Raw genomic sequence first — 20334 nt, 5'->3', positions numbered from 1 at the left:
TTTTGAATTTTTTTCTTAATTTGTATTATTTTTTATAGTAATAATTAATATTCAAAGATATAAATGAGACCCTCAGAGTATGAATATTTATAAAATATCGTATCAAAATATTATTTAAATAAAAATTTAAATTAATATTTAATTTCAAATTGCAAAACCAAACCTGTCATTAATACGGTCCATTCATTTACAAGCTACTATTTTATCGCATGTATTTAATTGAGTAAATTTCCATCTAACCCCTTCAATTCTCACCGCACTACATTTATTACCCAACAGCTACTTATTTACACCTCCAGAAATTTCAGTAAATTTTTAAATTATTTACCGTGCATATTAATTGTACGATTATTTGAATATATACTTATATAAAATTTCAATTATATTAATACTACACGTAGAATTTACTGTAATTTTATTTTTCACCATCTTATTTTACCTTTTTCATTTAATAAATTAAATACGTATTAATTAATTATAGCTTTAGATAAGATAACGCAGACTTTAAAAGAGACAAGTGGGAGTGGGATTCAAACCCAAAATTAAATTAAGCATTAAATTAAAATAAATTAGGTTAACAAATACCTACAGCTCATAAATAAACATAACAACAACAACAACAATAACGCCTACACGTACATAGATACCAGGGGCATTTTCGTCATTTACCTCCTGTCAAAACCGAGACAAAGGGCTATGTCCATTCTGCACCATCAAAAACTGCAGCTCGAAATTTTCTCCCCAAAAATTTTTCCCCCTTTCTTCATCGCCAAAAATTGTCGAAGTCGGAGAATCTTAGGTCGAAATTTTTGTTGTTGTTGAGGAGGAAACGATCGAAACGTCGGACAGGATGAAGAAATTAAGCTCTGTTCGGGAGGTTTAAGATTTGAGAATCGAAGAAATTTGGTGTTGCAGAGATGCCGGAAATCCAAAGGCCTGTTAAGACAAGAGGCTTCTATGTCCGAATGAAGCTCTCCAATGGCGGACAGAGGCATACGAGGAATTCAGCGAAGCAGTTTTGTTACAGATACTCGAAATGGATTCTGTGGTTTTCCATCTCTCTGTATTTCTTATCCTCTTTCTTCAATAAACCCTCGCCTTCCTTCTCCCGCACGATTCTCCGACATTCCGCCGCTTCCCGTGTCCTAATCGAGGAATCTTATTACAACTCCACGTCGTCTCTCAGATTTCCGATGAATGGAATGAAGGTATACGTGTACGACCTCCCGCCGGAGTACAACGCCGCCTGGCTGTCCGACCGGCGGTGCAGCCGCCACCTGTTCGCGGCGGAGGTAGCGATTCACCGCGCGCTGTCGAGCAGCGAGTTTAGGACATTAAATCCTTTGGATGCCGATTTTTTCTTCGTACCTGTTTATGTCTCGTGCAATTTCAGCAAGGTTAATGGTTTTCCGGCCATCGGACATGCCAGAGCTCTAATGGCGGCCGCCGTCCGCCACGTGTCCGAACGGTTCCCGTTCTGGAACCGCAGCGGCGGCGCCGATCATGTCTTCGTGGCGTCGCATGATTTCGGGTCGTGCTTTCACACGATGGTAAGGGTTTGGGATTTGAGTTTTTTTTTTCGGTTTCCTGTTTGGTTGAGATTTTCGAATTTCAGAATTTTGAATTTTAGGGTAATTTTGTCTGTAGGAAGACGCCGCTGCGGCGGAAGGAGTGCCGGAGTTTCTTAAGAACTCGATTGTTTTGCAAACGTTTGGGGTGGAAGATAAACACCCTTGTCAGAACGTTGAGCACGTGGTAATTCCGCCGTATGTTTCGCCGGAAAGTGTACGGACGACGCTGGAGAAGACGGCGTTAAATGGCCGCCGTGACATTTTCGCGTTTTTTAGGGGTAAAATGGAAGTTCATCCGAAGAACGTTAGCGGCCGTTATTACAGCAAGTAAGATCAAAAAAAATTGAATCGACTGTTTAATTAGAAACGTGATTTTTTATTTCTCCTGTCATTTCAGGCGCGTGAGGACGATGATATGGCAGAGATACGGCGGCGACCGGCGGTTCTATCTCCGGCGGCGGAGATTCGCCGGTTACCAGTCGGAAATCGTACGGTCGAAGTTTTGTCTATGTCCTTTGGGGTGGGCCCCCTGGAGCCCCCGGCTGGTGGAATCGGTGGCGCTCGGCTGCGTGCCGGTGATCATAGCGGACGGAATCCGGTTGCCGTTCCCCGCCGCCGTGCCGTGGGCGGAGATCTCGCTGACGGTGGCGGAGCGCGACGTGGGCCGGCTGGGGAAGGTCCTGGACCACGTGGCGGCGACGAACCTGACAGTAATACAGAGGAACTTGCGGGACCCGGAGGTCCGGAAGGCGCTGATGTTCAACGACCCGATGGTGAAGGGGGATGCCACGTGGCAGGTCCTAGTGGCCCTATCTGCCAAGCTGGATAGGTCCCACAAGAGGCTTTCTAGCGAATGAGCGAGGGACACGTGGCATTACGTTGGGCGGCGCTGTCTTGACGTGTATGGGAAGGATATAGAGTTGGAGACAGCTGGAAATTGAAGCGTATGGGAATGTCCAACTGGGCCCTATGGGTGACGTGGCGCGATGTGATTGGGCGGTTTTTTTCTCTGACTGTGGGTAGTGGGTCGTCACGGGTCATATGTTGCAATTACATGTGAGGGAAGGTGCACAGTGTTGGGATATTTCAGTAATTGAGGGGGGACCGGGTGTGGTGCTCCCGGTCCACATGGACCACCGCGGTTGAGCTGAGCTCGGGTATTCATATTCATATTTCATTTATTATTTTAATGTTAAATTACAAATATTGAATTTGGAATTTGTTGTTTATAAATGAATGGGAAAAAGGGACAACATGTGGGCAGCTGTGTGATGTGTCAGAACTCAGACCAGACCGGCTTTTAATTTCACAAATGGACTTTGTCACGGGTTGCCACTCTTCATCATAATAAATAAATAAAAGTATTAATATAATATTTTTTTAGGACTAAAGTTTTAATTGAATTGGATAAAAGATTTAAAGAATATTGATATAGTTGATAAAAAATATAAATAAAATATCTTTTTTTTCTTACGAGTGGATTAATATAAAAAGTAGTGACAATTATATAATAAAAATAAAAAAGTAGGAACAATTTTATAGTGATATGATTATTTATGAAAATAAAATTATTATATTGGAACAGACAAAAATGGTAAACAAAATTATTGTATTGGGACAAAGGGAGTATGTACACTTTGGTTGTACTCCCTTCTTTTTATATAATTTGTCTATATTTTTTTTTTTCTGTTTCATATAATTTGTCTTTTTTTTAAAAAAATATAATTATACATTTTAATCAAATTTTAAATTTTATAATTTTAATTAAATTATTTAATTATATTAATTTTAATTTTTAATTATTTTTATTAATATATTGTTTAATTATTTACTGATTATATTTTATTTAAATTCCCGCCCCCATCGACTCTTCCACTAGAGAGATTTAAACATCAAACTATAGTGTGACTGCCCATGTTATGTTTCCCATATGCAAAGCTGAAAATGGGTATTATATTATATAATATAAATAAATAAATATATATATATATATTGAATATTCGTCCTGCTCCTCGTGATGCGAGTTGTGTAAGTAGACGTTAAAAGCATCTTCTTATCCAAATAATTAATTATCCTTAAATATCAACATTATATGTAATTAATTAAGACTTTATCAATATTTTAGCTACGTCAGAAAATTAATAACAAAATTGTTTAAAAATTACATAAATATATGACATTTCTGTTCCATCTCAATAGTCTATATAAAAACATAGGAAAAAATTAATAATAGGGTTATGTTTACGTATCCATCTGGAATTTACCTAACTTAAAAACTTTTTCACAGGCCTGATAAACAAGTCACACTAGACGAATCAAATGTGACAGGTGATCTGAGACGTCGGAGATTTGAACCGGGACTTCACAGTCACAAGTCCAACCTCCACAAACTAGGCCATCGTTTACGAGACGACATCGTATATTATTATTAATCTCATATATTGTTGGTATAGTACTTTAGGATGCCATCTACTCCAATAAAATTCCTACTTAAAATATCCTTACATATTCTATCATATATCCAAGATTATCTTTTACTAAAATAAGTGTATATATATATATATGTCAGATGGGAAAGTTGTAAAAAATATCATATATATATATATATATTTTATTATCACTTTTGTCTTGTATTTATTTCGCTGGCAAAATATATCTCACATGATTATAAAAGTTGCTATTTCTATCATTTGGCCGCGCGTGAAGGCGCGCGGTGTGAATGTCACGCGCCGCGGACAAATGACATAAATAGCGACTTTTGTAAACATATGAGATATATTTTACCATAAAGATAAATACATGACAAAAGTGATAATAGGGTATAAGTGTGATATATTTTTTGTAATTTTCTCTATATTATAACAAGCATACCACCATAAAAATATTCTACCTTACAACTTATATACACTAACGCACATATGTTAAGATTTTCAATGTATTTACACATTTGTCCTAAAGATTCATAAAAATACATTGTGTGTTCAAATATTGCCTGTCCAACTAAATAAAGTACCATTGCTAAGGTTATAAAGATTTAAAATCATAGTTGCATTTCAAATTTCAAATCTAATTTAATGATGCATTATTATGCGAAAGTTAAATTTTCATAAGTATGTACTCCCTTCGTTCCAATACAATAGTCTTATTTACTATTTTTGTCTGTATTAAAATAATAGTCTTATTTTCATAAATAACCATATCACTATAAAACTGCCATTACTTTTTTATTTTTATTATACAATTGTCACTACTTTCTACACTAATATACTCACAAGGCAAAAAAATCTTTCTATACTTTTTACCAACTACCAATATAATATCAATATTCTTTAAATCTCGTGTCCAACCCAATTAAGACTATAGTTTTGAGACGAAGGGAGTATATATTATAATAGATCATAATGTGAGTTTTGATAAAATATACTACCTCCGTTTAGCTCTTTACTTTTTGCGTGCTGATATTTGAATATTAATTATTATATCAAAACATAGTACAGATTAAGAAAAAAATGTAAAAATAATTCAATTAGCGTCTTATAGTACTAATAGAAGGACATTGTATAAATAATTATACAAATGTAATAAATACAACGATGCAAAAAATAAATGTGACCCTAAAAGGCGGACGAAAGGAGTATAAAATAATAATTTTTGTCATTCAAATTTATTATTATTTTCTTCTTCTTTTTTTTTTGTAATCATAAAAATATTTTGTTTTATTTTTAGTAAAACAATACCATTTTTTTTTACTATAAATGAAAAAAAATTATATTTTTATTTTTTAAAAAAATTTATATCCGATCAAATGAGAATAAATATGAACGAGGGACTGAGAACAATAAATTAGTTTGCTTTCCTCCAAATAAATAATCCAACAATGTACTCTTGCAAATGACTATAATAATTTTTTCAAAACAAATAACTGAGATTATTTACAAAATAATCTATTATTTATCAATTGAAATTGAAACTATTACAAATTTACAACATAAAATAATTCTTTTTTTAAAAATAATAATAAACCAAATATAATAACAAGTATATATATATTTTTTTAAAAAAATAAAGCAAATAATTTAGAAAAAATCTAAGCAAATTTAAAGAGATACAAAATTTATGAATTCTTTCACACACTCTGCCACTGCGGCCGGCCACCAGGGCTCCGTCGGACACGGAGCGCTGACCGGGTGCGTCTTCTCCACCGGTGTCCGACCAGAACACTGGCGGGGATTTAATCCGTTGCTAAAACCCTTCACAAAAGTGACTTTTTTTTTTTGTTGGTAATCCCTTGCTAAAAGGAGTTACTCCAAGGTTCTAAATATAGTCATAGATGTATATTTTAATTAATATATATATATATATATATGTAAGAAGTAGTAAAATATATATGCATATGATAAACATTAAAGAGGATGCTACAAATTAAGCAAATCGACTGCAATGACAAGTGTTTAGTAGAAAATTTTGAATGTTGTTTTATTTTATTTGTTACGAGAAAACGAGAAAGAAAGCAAATAAAGAACACAGAGGTTTTACGTGGTTCGGTGACGGTGTGTCAACCTACGTCCACGGGCAGGAACCGGAGAGATTTTATTATACTGATTCAGAGATTTACAATATGTCATCCGACTAAGAACCATAGTTGTCTATTTATAAGCACCCCAAAACATCCTAAACCCTAAGTCCATTTGTTATTAATTAGGATAAGCCCAAAAGGAACCCTGCCAATTGAAACAGCCCTTTCGCTTTGGTTTAGGGTCGGGTAGACCGCTAAATCCAAGTCACGTTTCAACAATCTCCACCTTGACTTGGAGTTTCTCCAACCGCCAAAGGTTCGTCAGTATCTCTCAGTCGTCTCCTTCCTGCCAGATGCCCCGAGAAGGCTTTACCTCCTACGAATATTCACCAAGTTCAAGCAGTGCTCAAACTTCTCCGTCGGTAGCGCCTTTGTCAACATATCAGCTGGATTGTGCTCTGTAGCTATTTTCTGAATAGAAAACTTGTCTTCCTCCAGAACATCACGGATAAAATTCAACCTTACATCAATATGTTTGGTTCTCTCATGATACACTGGATTTTTAGCCAAACTCAAAGCACTTTGACTATCACAGAATAACACCGGTTTCTCCACCTTCAGACCCAAACTCTGCACCACACCATGTAACCAGATACCCTCCTTAATACCTTCAGTCATTGACATGTATTCCGCCTCAGTCGTCGACAATGCAACCGTAGGTTGTAAAGTAGACTTCCAACTGACTGCACATCCAAACAGAGTGAAGATAAAACAAGTTAGTGATCTTCGTTTCACCAAGTCACCCCCGTAATCAGAGTCTGCATAGCCAAAAAGACCATCACCATGGCCTTTATCATCATATACCAGACAAATATCAGACGCTCCTTTCAAATATCGCAAGATCCACTTTACAGCTCCCCAGTGAGCTTTACCCGGATTAGCCATAAACCTGCTCACCACACTAACCGCATAAGCGAGATCCGGTCTCGTACATACCATCGCATACATAAGACTTCCAACTGCACTTGAATATGGAACCGTCTTCATGTAACTAACCTCTTCATCTGTAGCCGGTATAGTGCTTCGATCAAGTTTAAAGTGTGCCGCCAAAGGGGTACTTACCGGTTTGGACTGATCAACAGAGAATGCCTGCAAAACTTTCTCAATATACTTTTCTTGAGAAACCCATAACCGTCTTGCTTCTCTATCACGCCAGATCTCCATACCAAGTATTTTCTTTGCCGCACTCAAATCCTTCATCTCAAACTCACCCTTTAGTAAAGCCTTCAAGTCATTAATTACAGCCATGTTTTTAGCTGCAATTAACATATCATCCACATACAACAGCAGATACACAAAGGAATCAGTAGAAACTTTCTTCGAGTAAACACAGTTATCAAACTGATTACGAGTATAACCATTAGACACCATGAATGAGTCAAATATCTTGTACCATTGCCTCGGAGACTGCTTCAAGCCATACAGAGATTTCTTTAACAAGCATACCTGGTCCCCTTTAGAACTGTAGAACCCCTCCGGTTGAGACATGTAAATCTGTTCTTCTAGATTACCATGAAGGAATGCTGTTTTTACATCAAGCTGCTCCAGCTCCAGATCAAAAGCACCCACCATTGCCAAAAGAACCCGAATGGTTTTGTGTTTCACCACAGGAGAAAAGACTTCATGGTAATCGATTCCTTCCTTCTGTGAAAACCCTTTTGCCACCAGTCTCGCCTTGAACCTAGCAGGTTCAACACCAGGAATTCCCTCCTTTCTTTTAAAGACCCACTTGCATCCCACTGGCTTCACCCCTTCTGGTAGTGCAACAAAATCCCAAGTCTTGTTCTTTTCAAGAGACTGCATCTCTTCATTCATTGCCATAATCCAGGTTTCTGCATCTTTACTCGCCACAACTTCTTTATATGTCTTTGGCTCATCAGAGCCAAGATCATCACCAACCGCTAGTGCATAAGCAACAGAATCCATGTCACACGTATTGACACATCCTGCAAACCTAACTGGTTTCTGAATATTTCTCTTTCCCTTTCTTGCTGCTATGGAATCTTCAACCCCAGTACCAGCATCATCAGCTTCCCCCTCAACCGGTTTCCCTTGAGGTTTTGACTGATCTGGTTGATCGGATTGATCAATATTATTATCCTGCTGCTTTTCCTCTAACACAACTCTGTCAGGAGTCTCAAACTCCACCCTCTGGTTAGCACCACAATCTTTTGTACCTGCAATACTTTCACAACCTCTACTCTGATCAAGCATAGCAGATTCATCAAATGTTACATCTCTGCTAATAAGAAATTTACCAGGATTTTTACCTTCTGTACACCACAGTCGATAACCTTTTACTCCTGTTGCATACCCTAGAAATATGCATTTTACCGCCCTCGGCTCCAGCTTACCATCATTCACATGAGCGTATGCAGGGCATCCAAATATTCTTAGATTAGAGTAATCAGAGGGTTTACCGGACCATACCTCTTGAGGAGTCTTTAAGTCAATTGCAGTTGATGGAGATCTATTAACCAGATAGCTAGCAGTGTTTACTGCTTCAGCCCAGAATTGCTTAGACAAGCCAGCAAATATGCGCATATACCTAGCACGCGCCATGAGGGTTTGATTCATTCGCTCTGCAACTCCATTTTGCTGTGGTGTGTGTCGTACAGTGCGGTGCCTCACTATACCTTCTTTCTTGCAGAAATCATCAAATGGAGCGTTGCAGAACTCCAACCCATTATCAGTTCTTAGAGTCTTGACCTGTTTACCCGTCCGTTTTTCAACCATGGTCTTCCACTCCTTGAACTTCCCAAACACCTCATCTTTAGTCTTTAGAAAGTACAACCAGACTTTTCTCGAATAATCATCTATGAAAGTGACAAAGTAAGAACACCCGCCCTGCGATTTCACCGGAGAGGGACCCCATAGATCTGAATGAACATACTCCAGAATTTGTTTTGAAGTGTGATGACCGGTACTAAACTTCACCCTGCGTTGCTTCCCTTTGACACAAGCCTCACAGAATTGAATTTTACCTATCACATCTCCACCAAATAAACCCTGCTTGCTCAACACAGACAACCCTAACTCACTCATGTGACCTAATCGCCGGTGCCACAAATTTGTCCTATCATCATGTTTATCCAAGGACTGAGATACCGCCGCCGTTCCCATCACTGAACTGCCCTGTAGAAAATAAATTCCATGCTGCAGTTTTCCCTTCATCATTACCAGCGCACCTTTCAGGACTTTCACCCACTCACCTTCACCATGATATTTTAAACCATTTTTGGCTAAGGTCCCAAGAGAAATCAAATTCTTTCTGAGTTCAGGAACATACCAACAGTCAAATTTCCTGACAGTACCGTCATGCAATTTTATCTGCACTACCCCGCTCCCTTTTATGGCTAGAACCCCATCATCACCTAACTTCACCGTTCCATTCCACTCCTTAAAAGAAGTGAGTAGATCACGAGAGAACGTCATATGGTGAGAAGCACCGATATCCATAATCCAGGAATCAGCAGTACTAGCACTACACGCTGTCAGAACTTCACCAAAGTCCCCATCATCAGAACTGTCTTGTACCACAGCAGCACTGCTGCCACTGTTACTAGAATCAACTTTTGTATTACCCTTCTTTTGTGGACAATCCCTTTTAACGTGCCCTTTCTCCTTGCAAAGATAACACTTAACTTTGCTAGAGGATTTTGATTTTGAACGCGACCTCCCATTCCCGTTACACCTCTCATGTGGTCTTCCCCTACCTGCAAACAGACCTGAACCAGAACCCTCTTCCAGAGAAACCTTTCTTTTCAATTCTTTGGACATAAGGGCATCTTTCACATCATTAACAGAAATTGTAGTTCTACCATATAGCATAGTATCTACAAAATTCTCATATGAACCAGGTAGTGAACACAATAAAATTAGGGCTTGGTCTTCATCATCTACTTTAACCTCAACTCCTTGAAGATCAAGAATGATACGGTTAAAGGTATCAAGATGATCCTTTACCTGAGTACTTTCGGACATCCGGAGGGTGTAAAGACGTTGCTTCTGATATAGCCTGTTCGTGAGGGAGTTGTTTTGGTACTTCTCACACAGTTTATTCCATAACCCAAAAGCCGTTGTCTGATCTACAACCTCCCGTAACACCTAATCAGTAACTGACAGCAAGATCGCGGAATGAGCCCTTGCCAAAATCTCTTTATTTACCTCCTCCTTTGTGTCTTTAGGAAACTTGTCTTCTCCCTCCAACGCAGCCGCACATCCTTGTTGAACCAGAAGTGCCCTCATCTTGACCTTCCAGAGCGTGAAGTCATTCGACCCATTAAACTTCTCCAGATCAAATTTATACGAGGACATTTTCAATCAATGGGATATGGCTCTGATACCACTTGTTATGAGAAAACGAGAAAGAAAGCAAATAAAGAACACAGAGGTTTTACGTGGTTCGGTGACGGTGTGTCAACCTACGTCCACGGGCAGGAACCGGAGAGATTTTATTATACTGATTCAGAGATTTACAATATGTCATCCGACTAAGAACCATAGTTGTCTATTTATAAGCACCCCAAAACACCCTAAACCCTAAGTCCATTTGTTATTAATTAGGATAAGCCCAAAAGGAACCCTGCCAATTGAAACAACCCTTTCGCTTTGGTTTAGGGTCGGGTAGACCGCTAAATCCAAGTCACGTTTCAATATTATTGATGTACAATTTTCATGAAACCTGAATCCTTAATAGGGTTGAAATATTGTATGAAAAGCAACCTTTCGCGACTCAAAATACATATAAAATCGTTTTTATTTTGCAAACACTACATGAAAAAATTATTTTTGTAATAAATTTTTTTTGTCTCTAAATCTATTTTTTTCGTTACTAATGACATTACGAATGAAATTTCGTTAGCTATGTGATCTTTAGGGACAAAATTCCGTTACAAATATATTAATTTTTTGTAGTGAAAATTATGTTTTCTCTCTATTTTCCTACATCCTATACAATAGTTCCAAAGTAGGTGCTCATTGGATTTACTACAACCTATTCACAATTGGGTGTTTCCTCTTAATATGTTTTGCTTTGTCGACCAAGAAAATATTGATTTCATTTATACTGAATTTAATTAGGGACAAAGTTTTGACGGATATCATAGTCAATCCAACATTTTTTTTTTCCTAAGTCAATTAATGTCGGATTTTTTTTTTTTTTAAAGCTTTTAGGGGTGTTTGGCAAATAGTTTTTTGAAGAGCTTTTAGCTTATTGAATAGCTTTTAGCTGTTTGACCAGTCAAAAAGCTAATTTAGGTATTTGGTAAATTAGCTTTTTGGACCCAAAAAGCTAATTTCTGAAAAGCTAACTTACCCAGCGTTTTGAAATAATTTTTTTTGTAATTTTTTTTTTATTCCTTATATGCCCTTAAAAATTTATTATAAATTTTACACAAATAAATATATTTTGATTATTTATTAATTATATTAAAATATTTTATTATATTATAGTTTTACTTTTATAAATTTAAAATAATTAATTTTTATATAAAAATTATTTTAATTGTAAAATATATAAATTTATTAAAATCAACATAAAATAGGAAATATAAATATTAATAATTTATTTTTTTATTAAAATTACATTATATAAATTTATACTAAAAATAAATTAAGTTTATTGAAAATTATAAATATAATGAACTAATCGATAACTAACATAATAAATATATACACGAAAAATTTATTATTTTATATTTTACATCATTTTTAATAAAAAAAAACTATTTATATATTTTAAATAAAAATATATTATTTTTTAAATCTAACTGTAATAAAAATAAATACTTTTATAACACTTTTACAATTTTCAATAACTAATAACAAAAAATTTTAAACATTCTAAACTCAAAAAAACATAATTGAATATATTAGAAATAAGAATAAAATAAAAATGTCCTCAATTGTCATTGTACGTATAAACAGCTAATATCAAACAGTTGTTTTACCAAACATTTTAATACAAACAACTAATCGAATCAGCTAGTCAAACCAACTAATTGAATCAGCTAACAGCTATCAGCTAATTGAATCAGCTAACAGCTATCAACTAATTGCCAATCACGCCATTAATTTTGATTCTCCTAAAATAATAAAAAACACTATGTTTAAACCTTTTTTAGATAGCAAGAAATGCAAAGAGAATTCTATCCATGGAATTTGGGGAATTCAGTAATATTGAACTCACAAATACATTTGATGGGAAAAACACAATCCACACTTACAAGAATATGATAAATGAAAGTGAATAATTTGTGTAAATAGGAAAAGAAATGGTAACTTTATTTTATTTTTTTTATTTTGAAAAATCCTTCAAGACAAAACAAAAAATTAACCACAAGTTGACATTCAAACAAAAGAAGATACTGATACTACACTGTAATAAGAACAACCAACAATTGATCAACCAACAAATACCATAAATTCTTATAAGAACAAAGAACAAGAAGACAATCTCGACAACTTTTACAACAATGTATAATTTTCTAGTGAAGCTTCAGAGATCAAACCGGAAATATCATTGTTGGATTGGAAGAACAACGTGCACGAACAGACTTTTGAAAATTTTAATTTTGTAAAACTAATAATGTGGCAAGAATTGCTTTTTTTTTTTTTTTAATTTTATTTTTCCATTTCTTGTGGATGATTTTGATCGATTTAATTAATCTCCAATTGTGATAACTTTTCCTAAATATTGATTCAAGTGAATTATTTACAAAATCTAGATATATTATCCAAATAAAAAGTGAGCCCAATCCAACAATATTTAATAGCATCAATAATGTTGAATGATAGATGTTGAGGAATTTCATATAAATGATCCATCAACCAAGTATTTTCTATACAATTTTGAAAATCCTAAAGATAGACTATTCTTTAGAAAAATACTATAAAAAATAATTTGAAGAAGGTACTTAATAGATTTTTTTTTTTTTTTTTTAATTTCTTTACAGAGGTTAAAACATTGAAAACAAAACTATCAAGGGTATATATATATAATATAAAATATAAAACAAAAGAATTATTTTTTAATTTTTTTTATAGTATAATGCTCAACCTGAAAACAATAGTCTCATTTTACTATTTTCGTCAATCTCAAAACAATAGTCTCATTTTTATATTTTTCGTAATTAGGTCTCTAACTTTTTACAAAACTATCTCAATTTTTTCACAATAATTAAAAACACTTTTACATTCACTTAATTCTTGTGCCTAACACATGTCCCTAAAAAATTAGTTTTACATTAGAATATCACATTAATATTTGTTTATATCGTACAACTATTTCAATTCAAAATTTTTACTATTCAAATTTCAACTCAAAATTAAAGTCACACCCCATGATTTCTTTCAGCATAATAGATATTAACAAGAAAAACAAATCAACAAAAAGACAAAAAAAAAAAAAAAAAAAAAAACAAAAAAAAAAACACAAATTTAGGGGACATTCATCACTTACATTTCCACCTACTCTTTTCCTATAATTGATTTAAGCACTGTTCTTGTTCTTGCCAATATATATAAACATACGTATATATATATAATCGAGTGGGGCCCATAATTTATTAATAAATAAATAAATTAATTAATAGCACTCGGGGGTGAGGTGGTGATCTCTCTGCGGGTCGCGGCAGTAATCGTAGATCATGTACTTGCTCTGGGCGTCTGTCAGCGCCGCCTCTTGCTGGCGGCTCAGCCCTCCGGCGGCGGCGGCGCGGCCGATCTTGAAGGAGTTGTACTTGGCAACGAAGGGTTGGTAGGAATAGTCGGCCTTGTAACGGCCGTGGTCGGTGGCCCAGGAGGAGGCGTCCCAGATCGATCCGTACACCCACATGGGCCGCGCCGCCGCCGGAAAAGTCTCCTCGCTCTTCTTTGGATACTTTCTTATGGGCACGCCGTCCACCAAAAATCTACAAAATTATATAATAATAATAATAATAATAATAATAGGCTACATATATTATGTTGATACGATCAAATCAGCATAATGTCATATGGATGACTAATATATATATATATAATATTTTATCCGTCATTTAATAAAGTATTTATTTGTCTTTTGTATCATTATATTTAATGTTAAAAATATATTTTTTATATTTATATATATATTTTTTATAAATATTATTATATTAATATTATAAGAAACTAATAAAAATATTTTTATCGTTTTCCTTTAATTTATAATACACAGTTACATGACAGAGAATGTATAATATATGTTATATTATAAATATGATGTAATATGTATAAATATAAATTGATCAACTCTATAACATATATTGATCCGATCAAATTCGTACTAATAATAATAATAGTAATAATAATAATAATAATAATAATAATAATAATAATGTGAGATTGATAATCGAATCTATGGATGTATGATTGGATTTTGGACAAACACACAACGAGGAAAAGCGAAGCTGAATTATTCGCATGGGGCGTGGGGCACCTACGCACGAGGAGGACCCACAGCTCCGGGACTAAATTTTCTTGGGGGATCCCGGGACCTTATGTCAGTAAGTGCTATGCATATAGGCATAGAAGCTGATTTTTTTTTTTTTTTTTTAAAAAAATATGTATAGTTTATGGATTAAATAATTAAGGGATAAATATGTTCATCATTTTAAAAATTAAAATAAAATATTTATAAAGTAATTTATATTTGACCTGTAATTGTTACTAAAGTAGCAATTAAATTTTTTTACAAAATTAAACTAATAATTAATTGTGATTTGAAATTCAAATTTTTGCATGATTCTTAATAGATATAACATCCAAATATTATTTAAAATAAAAATAAAAATAATATTTTATTTTAAATCAATTTCAAATCGCACCTAAATAATATATTAAATATCTATGTTATGAAATATTTGCTAAATGAAGCAACTTGTGTCGTTTAAGTAAGACACAAAATAGATAAATAGTAGAAACTCGCAAATAATGGTTAATTATTGAATTAATTAATGTTATTAAGCAGAATTGACACCGTGTTTTGTCAATATCCTTAAAATTAATATACTTTTTTTTTTATCAAAATTATTGGTTAGTCGGTACGTAAAACACTAATAATATGTGTCACTTCTTCTTTACTAATTGATATATAAATATATATATATTTATTTATTTATTGAGATATTATGAATTGCACCCCTCACGCACAAAATAATTCAGCACGAAATAGAAATTATATAATAATAATAATAATAATAATAATAATAATAATCAATATATTAAAGTAAAAATATTTTATTTGTCTCGTAACAATTAACACATTTTTTTTGGGACAAAATTTATTAAATTAAAACATATTTAATAAATATAAATCAATTTAATAAGGTGTAACATCATTAGAATAATTCAAAACTCATTTATTTCTATATCTCTCCTAAAAAAAAATAAATATATTTTTTTATACATTTAAAACTTCACATCTTTTATAAATTTAGCTTATGTTAATTACAAATATAAAAAAATTTATTATCTACAAAATGATATCAATATTGCATATATTTTTTTTATTGTAATATAATATTTAAAATATTTAAATACATATTCTAATTCTTTTAATAGTATACTATATTAAATTTATTTTAAAACTATTAATATTATTAATTATATAAAATAAAATAAAATAGTATCATTATTCACTATTATTAACTAATTAAACATCATTATCTTAAATATTGTATCACTAATAAAAAATATCAATTATATCAGAGATGGTACTATTTAATTATTCGTGTGTATCATAGGAATAAATAAAAAGTATCGAAGTTAGATATGTACGTGCATAATTATTAGCAATAGTGTATAATAAGAGGAGACAAATTAAATATTGGGTATGTAAGAAATTAAGGGTTTGTCTAGATAATGAGTTTTTGGAAATTTGAAAGTTTGAAAAAAAGTAAAAATTAGTATTTAATTCGATATTTTGTGAGAGAAAAAATTGTATTTGATGTGATATTTTTTTGAAAAATAAATAATTTCAAATGAATGAAACTGTATTATATAAACAGAGCCGTGTTTTAAGATAATTGATTAATAAAAAAAAACTCACATGATTTCAGATGGATTCCAAATAATGGCGTAGTGATGAAAAGCTTTTGTAGGATCGAACCAGAGATGGAATTTCATCTCTCTCCCGATAATATGGCCATCGCCGCTCCCTCTTATGTAAACATTTGTCTGAAGAACATACGGCTTGTCCTGAGTCGTCCCGAGGAACTCGATGTCGATCTCGTCGTGGTTCCCGGGACGGGCTTCGTTGTTCGAAAGCTGCATATATAATTTATTAGTCAATCCGTCAAGTATTAGTAAAATTATTTATAATTTACTTGTAATTTGAAAAGTCTGCACCATATTCTTTTATAATACTTCGGTAAAGTTATTAATGTTCAAATAAGATAGGTAAAGAGTAAATTAAAATAAAGTATTATAAGAAATTTATTAAAAAATTTGATTAAAAAAAATAGTAGAATAAATAGAAAAAGTAATGACAAATTAATTATTATTTTTTAAAATACATAATAAAATTGTTTAATATAAATAAATTGTCCATAATACATATTTTTTAAAAGAACATTAGACAGTCTTGTGTAAAGAATGAATATGCATAGTGAAGATTTTTTCCAACTTTTTTTTTTTTTTTTTTTATCGGATTTCTTACATAAAGTGATGTAATGACTCCGGCAGTGTAACCCGACTGAAGTTTTATGTTAGCTCCGAAATAACCAGAGGAGTATGACCTCAGTGATTTAAATCCACTCCCTGCAACTCATCAACAATTCCAAAAAAAATAAATAAATAATACATCAAATATATAAAATAAATCAAATTAAATTAAAAATAAATAATTATACTATTATATACCAGAGGTTCTGTCGAGCCAAATGGTGAGAGTGCCAGAGTCATCTAGGGTTTGGTGGGAAGATCCCCAAAGGTTTCTGAAACCCTGGTTGAAGGCTATGGTTGGAATTCTGGAACCAATTTGGGCATCGATTAAGATGATGCTGCTGCTGCAAACAAAGATGACAATATTGGAAACAAGAACAGCCATAGCCATGTCTGTACTGAATTGAAGCTTACAGACAACAGTCGACAATAATTAATTTGCAATTGTACGTATTTTATTTTGTTTTATTACATGATCTTAATTCGAATGTATGGTGTTGTGTGAGTATAAATAGAAAGATTTTGAGGCCCCACTTGGAGGAAAATTTGGAGGGGAGGACGATGACGATGACGATGACGATGATGACGACTAAAATTAAACAGGCTTAGCTTAATTGTGACACACACTAAAGGATAAAACCATATACACATCTTCTATTTTTTCTTTCTTCGACTTTATTTGTTCAATAATTTTTTCTTACACATTTCTCTGAAAAAAATTAATATTTCCTCGTCGGCTAATTTGTCTCATTTAGTTCAGGCACAGAGTTTTAGGTATTGTATAATTAGTAAGTAATTAAGAATTGTATCGATATGATTTAATAAAAATAGTGATTAAAATAAAAATTGTAAATTGTAAATTTTAAAATGTGATTAAAGTGTATAATTATATTTACGAAAAACGAAAAGAATAAATTATATAAAACGGACGGAAATAGAAAGAATGGATAAATTAACATTACATAAATTTATTATTTTTATATTTCCTACATAATTCTCTATACCTCACATCAAAAAATTTATTTTCCAAAAATCTCACAAAATAAACACACTTCGTGTTCGATCGGTTCTTGAGACTTACTGTACAAACTCTTGGTAGCTTTGGATGACAATGTCGACTCGACATTTATGTGCTTTTTGATATAAGTAAATATGATTGTCATGTTATTTTGGAGGGAACAACTATTGTCTAATTTTGTCGACTATCCTTTTTACTTAGTTTTATTTTTAAATTTTTCTTTTTGAGTTCTCGAATTTAAACAAAATTTGTATGATTCATCCAAAATAGTTAAATGAGTCAAAACTTTTTTCTTTTCAAATGATCATTTTTGAATTAAAATATATTATTATTATTTTTTTTATAAAAATTATATCAAATTATATTTATTTAAATTAAATAAAAGCTCAAAATCAAAACATAAAGCAAGCAAAACCCGACTTTTGAGTTGGCAGTCATTATTAATAAGAGATAGGGCAGAGTGGCCATTGTGTTGGGGAGTTGTGTTCATATTCCTATCCATATGTATTAAGTATCTGTAAAAAAAATTTCACCATATATAATTATAATTATTGCTTCCATCACAAATTTGTTTTCATTTTTTTAAAAAAAAAAATACAAGAAAAATGAGAACAAATTTCAACGATGGAGGTATTAGATTTTTATAATAATATAAAATTAAAATATTAATAAAAAGAATTTTTTTGATAATATATAAAAATAATAATATAATACTCTCTATGTCTTATATTTATCTATGTATTTATTTTTTGTATAGATACTACAAATATTATACTAAAAACTAAATTAATTTAAAAAATACATATACAATAAGAATTAAAAACTTTATTAGTAAAAAAATACAATAAATAATTTAAAAAAATACGAGGAATAATGATAATAAATTATATTTGCAAATAAAATATGAACAAAATACGATAAATTTTAATATGAAAAACCTTTTAAAATAGAGAAAAAATCACGTATTAGCAAGGAAAAAAATTTTACTATAATCAAATTGTATATAAAAATTCATCAAGAATGCGTGGAAACCCGGCTCAATTTCCACTATATTAACCAACGAAAATCAGAAACTTAAAAAAAAAAAAACAAATTAAGATTAACAAAACGAACAAAAAAAAATCTGCCACATTCTGTAAAATTCTAGTCGAACTATTGTGCTCCATCTTTAAGAAAAATAAAAATAAAAAATAAAAATCACATTATGTAAAATTCTTATTTTGACTCCATCTTTCCCTCTTCACATACTCTGCTTCCAAAAAGACCTATCTTATTAAGTTCAGCCGGAGATTTATTCAGTAGCCACTTTCGGATAGTGGTTGCGAGTTTCTACATCATAAAAAAAAAAAAAAAAAAAAGAAGACCTCACTTGCCTAACTTTTGAGGCATCCGCCGAGGAAGTATAGCTCAAATAGTTGACCTCTTCATTTTAAAAAAAAATTCAAATTAAATAATTATTTTGATCTTTTGATAATATCCTAAAAACTAATGTTATATTTAAAATATATATTAATATTTATTAATATTTCATCAAATAACTATTAATTTTTTTTAAAAAAAATATTATTCAAAATTCAATTCTCAACCCACAAACAAAAACATCTTAGTCTATACATTTACACACATATCATATTATATATATATATATATAGATATATCAATGCAAGAAAAATATCATTTTTGTAACGAAGGTTTTTCGTTCTTAAATTCATTTTTTTTCGTTACTAATAATATTATAGACGAAATTAAGGATGAAACTACTTTAGCTACGTGAACTTTAAGGGTGTAATTCTTTTACAAATATACTATTATCTCCGTCCCTTGTCAATTTATCCATTTACAATTTTCATGTTAATATTTGAATACTATTAATTATTATATCAAAACATAATACAAATCAAGAAAAAACGACAAAAATACTTATGTTGGTGTCTTATAATACTAATGTAATGATATTTGTACAAAAAAATTATACAAATATAAAAATATTGTTAATAATAAAAACAATGACGCCAAATGCAAATGGATAGATTGACGGTAGACGAAGGTGGTATTTTTTTTTGTAGTGATGGATATAAATCAATTAACTTCTATTACTCATTCCGTCCCGTATTTATTTATCCGTGTTAATATTTAAATATTAATTATTATATAAAAAAGAATTACAAATTAAGAAAAAATTGCAAAAATACTTTTATAAGCGTCTTATAATACTAATAGGAGGATATTTGTACAAAAAAATATATAAATATAAGGATATTTTTAATGTTAAGTACAATGACACAAAAGGTAAATGTAACCCGTAGAGGCGGACAGATTGAGTAATATTTTATTGGTTAGTGAAGGTGTGTAAATGATTTGACATTTTTACCCATGACTTTATGTATAAAATAGTTATATGTGTAATAGTATCTTTATAATATATGTAAAATGTAAACATATTTTGCATTAATATATATATGATTATTTTTTCTAAAATAGAAAAA

General features: G+C 31.8%; 2 protein-coding genes across 2 annotated transcripts; one reads left to right on the top strand and one right to left on the bottom strand.

The window, feature by feature from the left end:
- Positions 1–676: 676 nt before the first annotated feature.
- Positions 677–2896, top strand: LOC127239403 (probable glucuronoxylan glucuronosyltransferase IRX7). The gene is made up of 3 exons (XM_051257523.1): positions 677–1550; positions 1648–1898; positions 1969–2896. Exons 1-3 carry the CDS (start codon positions 918–920, stop codon positions 2426–2428), a joined length of 1344 nt encoding a protein of 447 aa, XP_051113480.1. The 5' UTR covers positions 677–917; the 3' UTR covers positions 2429–2896.
- A 10674-nt stretch (positions 2897–13570) lies between these two features.
- LOC127239336 (probable xyloglucan endotransglucosylase/hydrolase protein 32) lies at positions 13571–17307 on the bottom strand. The gene is made up of 4 exons (XM_051257431.1): positions 17029–17307; positions 16826–16926; positions 16217–16434; positions 13571–14060 (listed from the first exon to the last, which is right to left on the bottom strand). Exons 1-4 carry the CDS (start codon positions 17219–17221, stop codon positions 13736–13738), a joined length of 837 nt encoding a protein of 278 aa, XP_051113388.1. The 5' UTR covers positions 17222–17307; the 3' UTR covers positions 13571–13735.
- Positions 17308–20334: the final 3027 nt, after the last annotated feature.

This window comes from Andrographis paniculata, unplaced genomic scaffold (assembly GCF_009805555.1).
Source record: "Andrographis paniculata isolate CXL003 unplaced genomic scaffold, ASM980555v1 Contig77END, whole genome shotgun sequence".
In the NCBI taxonomy this organism is placed as follows: Eukaryota; Viridiplantae; Streptophyta; class Magnoliopsida; order Lamiales; family Acanthaceae; genus Andrographis; species Andrographis paniculata.
This window is presented reverse-complemented; position numbering and strand designations above follow the sequence as displayed.

Excerpts from the sequence above, each read along its gene's own strand:
- LOC127239403 (XM_051257523.1), top strand. The coding sequence starts at position 918 with ATGCCGGAAATCCAAAGGCCTGTTAAGACAAGAGGCTTCTATGTCCGA. Across the intron at positions 1,551-1,647 it reads GGTCGTGCTTTCACACGATG|GAAGACGCCGCTGCGGCGGA; the intron begins GTAAGGGTTTGG and ends TTTTGTCTGTAG. Across the intron at positions 1,899-1,968 it reads AGCGGCCGTTATTACAGCAA|GCGCGTGAGGACGATGATAT; the intron begins GTAAGATCAAAA and ends CTGTCATTTCAG.
- LOC127239336 (XM_051257431.1), bottom strand. The coding sequence starts at position 17,221 with ATGGCTATGGCTGTTCTTGTTTCCAATATTGTCATCTTTGTTTGCAGC. Across the intron at positions 16,435-16,825 it reads GAGTCATTACATCACTTTAT|CTTTCGAACAACGAAGCCCG; the intron begins GTAAGAAATCCG and ends TTATATATGCAG. Across the intron at positions 14,061-16,216 it reads TGGAATCCATCTGAAATCAT|ATTTTTGGTGGACGGCGTGC; the intron begins GTGAGTTTTTTT and ends ATAATTTTGTAG.